This window comes from Lactuca virosa, chromosome 4 (assembly GCF_052849685.1).
Source record: "Lactuca virosa cultivar CGN04683 chromosome 4, Lactuca_virosa_CGN04683_v6, whole genome shotgun sequence".
Lineage (NCBI taxonomy): Eukaryota > Viridiplantae > Streptophyta > Magnoliopsida > Asterales > Asteraceae > Lactuca > Lactuca virosa.
Window position 1 is genome coordinate 65343963 of NC_136429.1, and position 2969 is coordinate 65346931.

General features: G+C 38.7%; 1 protein-coding gene and 1 non-coding gene across 2 annotated transcripts; one reads left to right on the forward strand and one right to left on the reverse strand.

The window, feature by feature from the left end:
* Positions 1–1181: 1181 nt before the first annotated feature.
* LOC145110240 (small nucleolar RNA R71) lies at positions 1182–1288 on the reverse strand. Its single transcript, XR_013709623.1, has one exon. It is a non-coding gene; the product is annotated as a small nucleolar RNA R71 (small nucleolar RNA).
* Positions 1289–2407: 1119 nt separating this feature from the next.
* LOC145104565 (uncharacterized) lies at positions 2408–2725 on the forward strand. The gene has a single exon (XM_079041788.1). It carries the CDS (start codon positions 2408–2410, stop codon positions 2723–2725), a length of 318 nt encoding a protein of 105 aa, XP_078897914.1.
* The last annotated feature ends 244 nt before the right edge of the window (positions 2726–2969 follow it).

The following is a 2969-nucleotide window of genomic DNA, read 5'->3' on the forward strand; positions in this document are numbered from 1 at the left end:
AATCAGATAAAAACCATTTTTAACTTTTGCTTGTTTTTAGATTAATATATTAGTAGTTAGGTTAGTAAATTAAATCTGTTCCCTGAGTTCGATACCCAACTGTTAGTGCTATATTATTTGCGAGAAGGTACACTGCCTTAAGTCGTAAAAGTTAGTTAGATAGTTGGTTAAAAGTAGTGTAGGAAATTATGCATCAAGTTTTTGGCGTCGTTGCTAGGGAACGACTATTTTAGTTTTTAATTTAATTGCTATAGGTTAATCGATCCTTTTTATGGGGTTAAACCTACAAAAAATTAATTTTTAGCATTAGATTTTTTTTTTCTGAATTACTGAACTCACGGCGTGAGGATTCAATCCTCACGACGTGAACTCAACTATTTCATATTTTTTTCGTTTTTGCTTGCTGTTTAGTTTATCGGCTTCACCACGAGGTGGGATGTGAACTTAACTATTTCATATTTTTTTCGTTTTTGCTTACTGTTTAGTTTATCTGCTTCACCACGAGGTGGCATCGTTACCACGTTGTGGTAATCGTTTAGTAGGATTTTTTAAATAGTTTTAGTTTGTTTTTACGTTTTATTTTTGTTTTTGCTTCAGTAATATATGAATCGAGGATCAAACACGCCATTGACGCCACCATTTGAAGATCCATAGTAAGCCTTTCATAAGAAGAAGCCGAAAAACGAAAGCACCTTCGAAAGCTTTGAGAATACTCCTACTAAAAAGGATCCGGTTACGAACTCGAATCAGAAACCGACAAAGAAGAGAGTGAACCTGAAAGCGAGCCAAGAACCATCATGGCGGACATTGCCGACATTTTGATGGAGACGTACAAGAAAAGAATTCGAGAGGAAACCGGTTAAGGCTTAGTGCAACCCGTAATACCCGTTACCGCAACATTCGAGCTAAAAGGACACATCCTCTCCGCACTTAAGGATGTTCCATTTTCCGGAAAAGATCATGAGGATGCTTACAAACACCTAGATGAGGTCAATGACATCGCCGATTACTTTAATATCCCGAATGTTCCACACAAGATGGTGTTATTGAGAATGCTTCTGGTCACCTTTAAAGGGGCGGCCAAGGATTGGTTAAAGGCACTTCCACCCGATGCAATCACCACGTGGGCGCAAATGCGTGAATAATTCTTAGAATAATTTTGCCCACCATCAAAGGTGTCTAAACTCAAGAAGGAAATAACTAATTTTGAGCAACAATCGGGCGAGTCATTTTATGAAGCATTGGAGCGCTACAAAGGACTACTTCGAAATTGTCCCCGAAATGATCTTAATGTGCAACAAGAAGTATCGATCTTCTACGATGGGGTAAATGTGATGACAATGCAACTCCTTGATCGAAGAGTTTTCAAAGCATCCGCATAAGTATCACAATCCTCGAAAAAATGGAGCAAAAGGAATCGGAGTGGCACTTCTGAAGATACGGCGGCTGTTTTGGTAATGATGAATAATATGGATAGAAGAATGACTAAAATGGACCAATCCATAAACGCAATACGCATGGGTTGTGGGAATTGCAATGGGCCGCATTCAACAAAAGATTGCCAATTCGACGAAAATGGAATAAGAAAGCTCAAGTCTTCTACTCCAGTAGAGATCGCTACAAAGAAGATTGGAGAAAGCCCAAAAAGGAATGGTTGTCCTATGATGAGTACAAGAAGGCTAAGGTGGAGAAGTACAAGAAAAACGTAAGAGGGTTTTATCAAAAAGAAGAACTGGCACCCGAAAAGAAAACGAATTTTGAAACAATGCTCGCCCGCTTTGTAACCGCATCAGAAAAGAGGCATGATGAAACCAATGCAACAATGAGAAATTAGCAAGGTCTGATGAGAGATCAGCAAGCTTTACTTAGAAATCATCAAACATCAATCAAAAATATTAAAGCTTAAATCAAAAATTAACTACATTGGTTAACGAGCGGTTACATCCACCAATTCCCGATAATAAACCACAACAGCATGTCATGACATCACGACTGAAGAAGACAACATATCTGAGTTCTTAAAGGCCTTGGAAGAAGAGACAAAGCAGCCCGAATCACCGCTAAAGCGAATGAAAGTCGAAGAAAATAATGTTGCTGAATTACCGACCTCACGACGTGAGTATTTAATCCTCACGACGTGGGCTCAAACTGGGCAATTTTTTTTTTCTGGTGCTCAACTTTACCAACCTCCTTTACCGTTTCCTTCTTGAGCCAGAGTTCACCCGTTGGAGAAAGAACATATTAAATTTATGAAGCAAGTAAAGGGTATTCCGATCAATACTCCTTTTATTGAATCCTTGGCAAAAGTTCCTGAATATGCCAAATTTCTTCGAGACTTACTTGACACTCGCCAACAACTAGAAAGACCTCCAAGGTAGTACTTAGTGAGCAAAGTTCCATGGTCATTATGGAGGGGATACCAAAGAAGATGGGAGATCCCGGACGCCTTACACTTCCATGTGAATTTGGAAACAACATGAAGACATATGCTTTAGCCGATTCTGGAGTGAGTATAAATTTAATGCCATATTCATTTTACCAAAAGCTCAACCTTCCAAAATTGAAGGCTACTAGAATGACAATTCATATGGCCAATCATTCAATGACTCATCCTCAAGACATAGTTGAGGACATATTGGTAAAAAATGGAAAAGTTGGCTTTCTAACAGATTTTGTGGTGCTCGATATGAAGGAGGATAAAGATGTCCCAATTATCCTTGGATGACCTTTACTTAATACCGCACGAGCCTTGGTGGATATTCGCAAGTCCAAGCTTACCTTATGAGTGGGAGATGATGAAATGACTTTTGAAGTGGAAGACAGATTCAAGACATATGGTGCTCAAAATAAAGTATTCTTTATGGATGAAGAAAACGATCTTGAGGAGTTGGAGAAATTAATTGAAGAAGAAATTCATATGATAGAACAAGTCAAGCGTACTAAGCCTAGAGCTTCAATTCCAAAGTTCT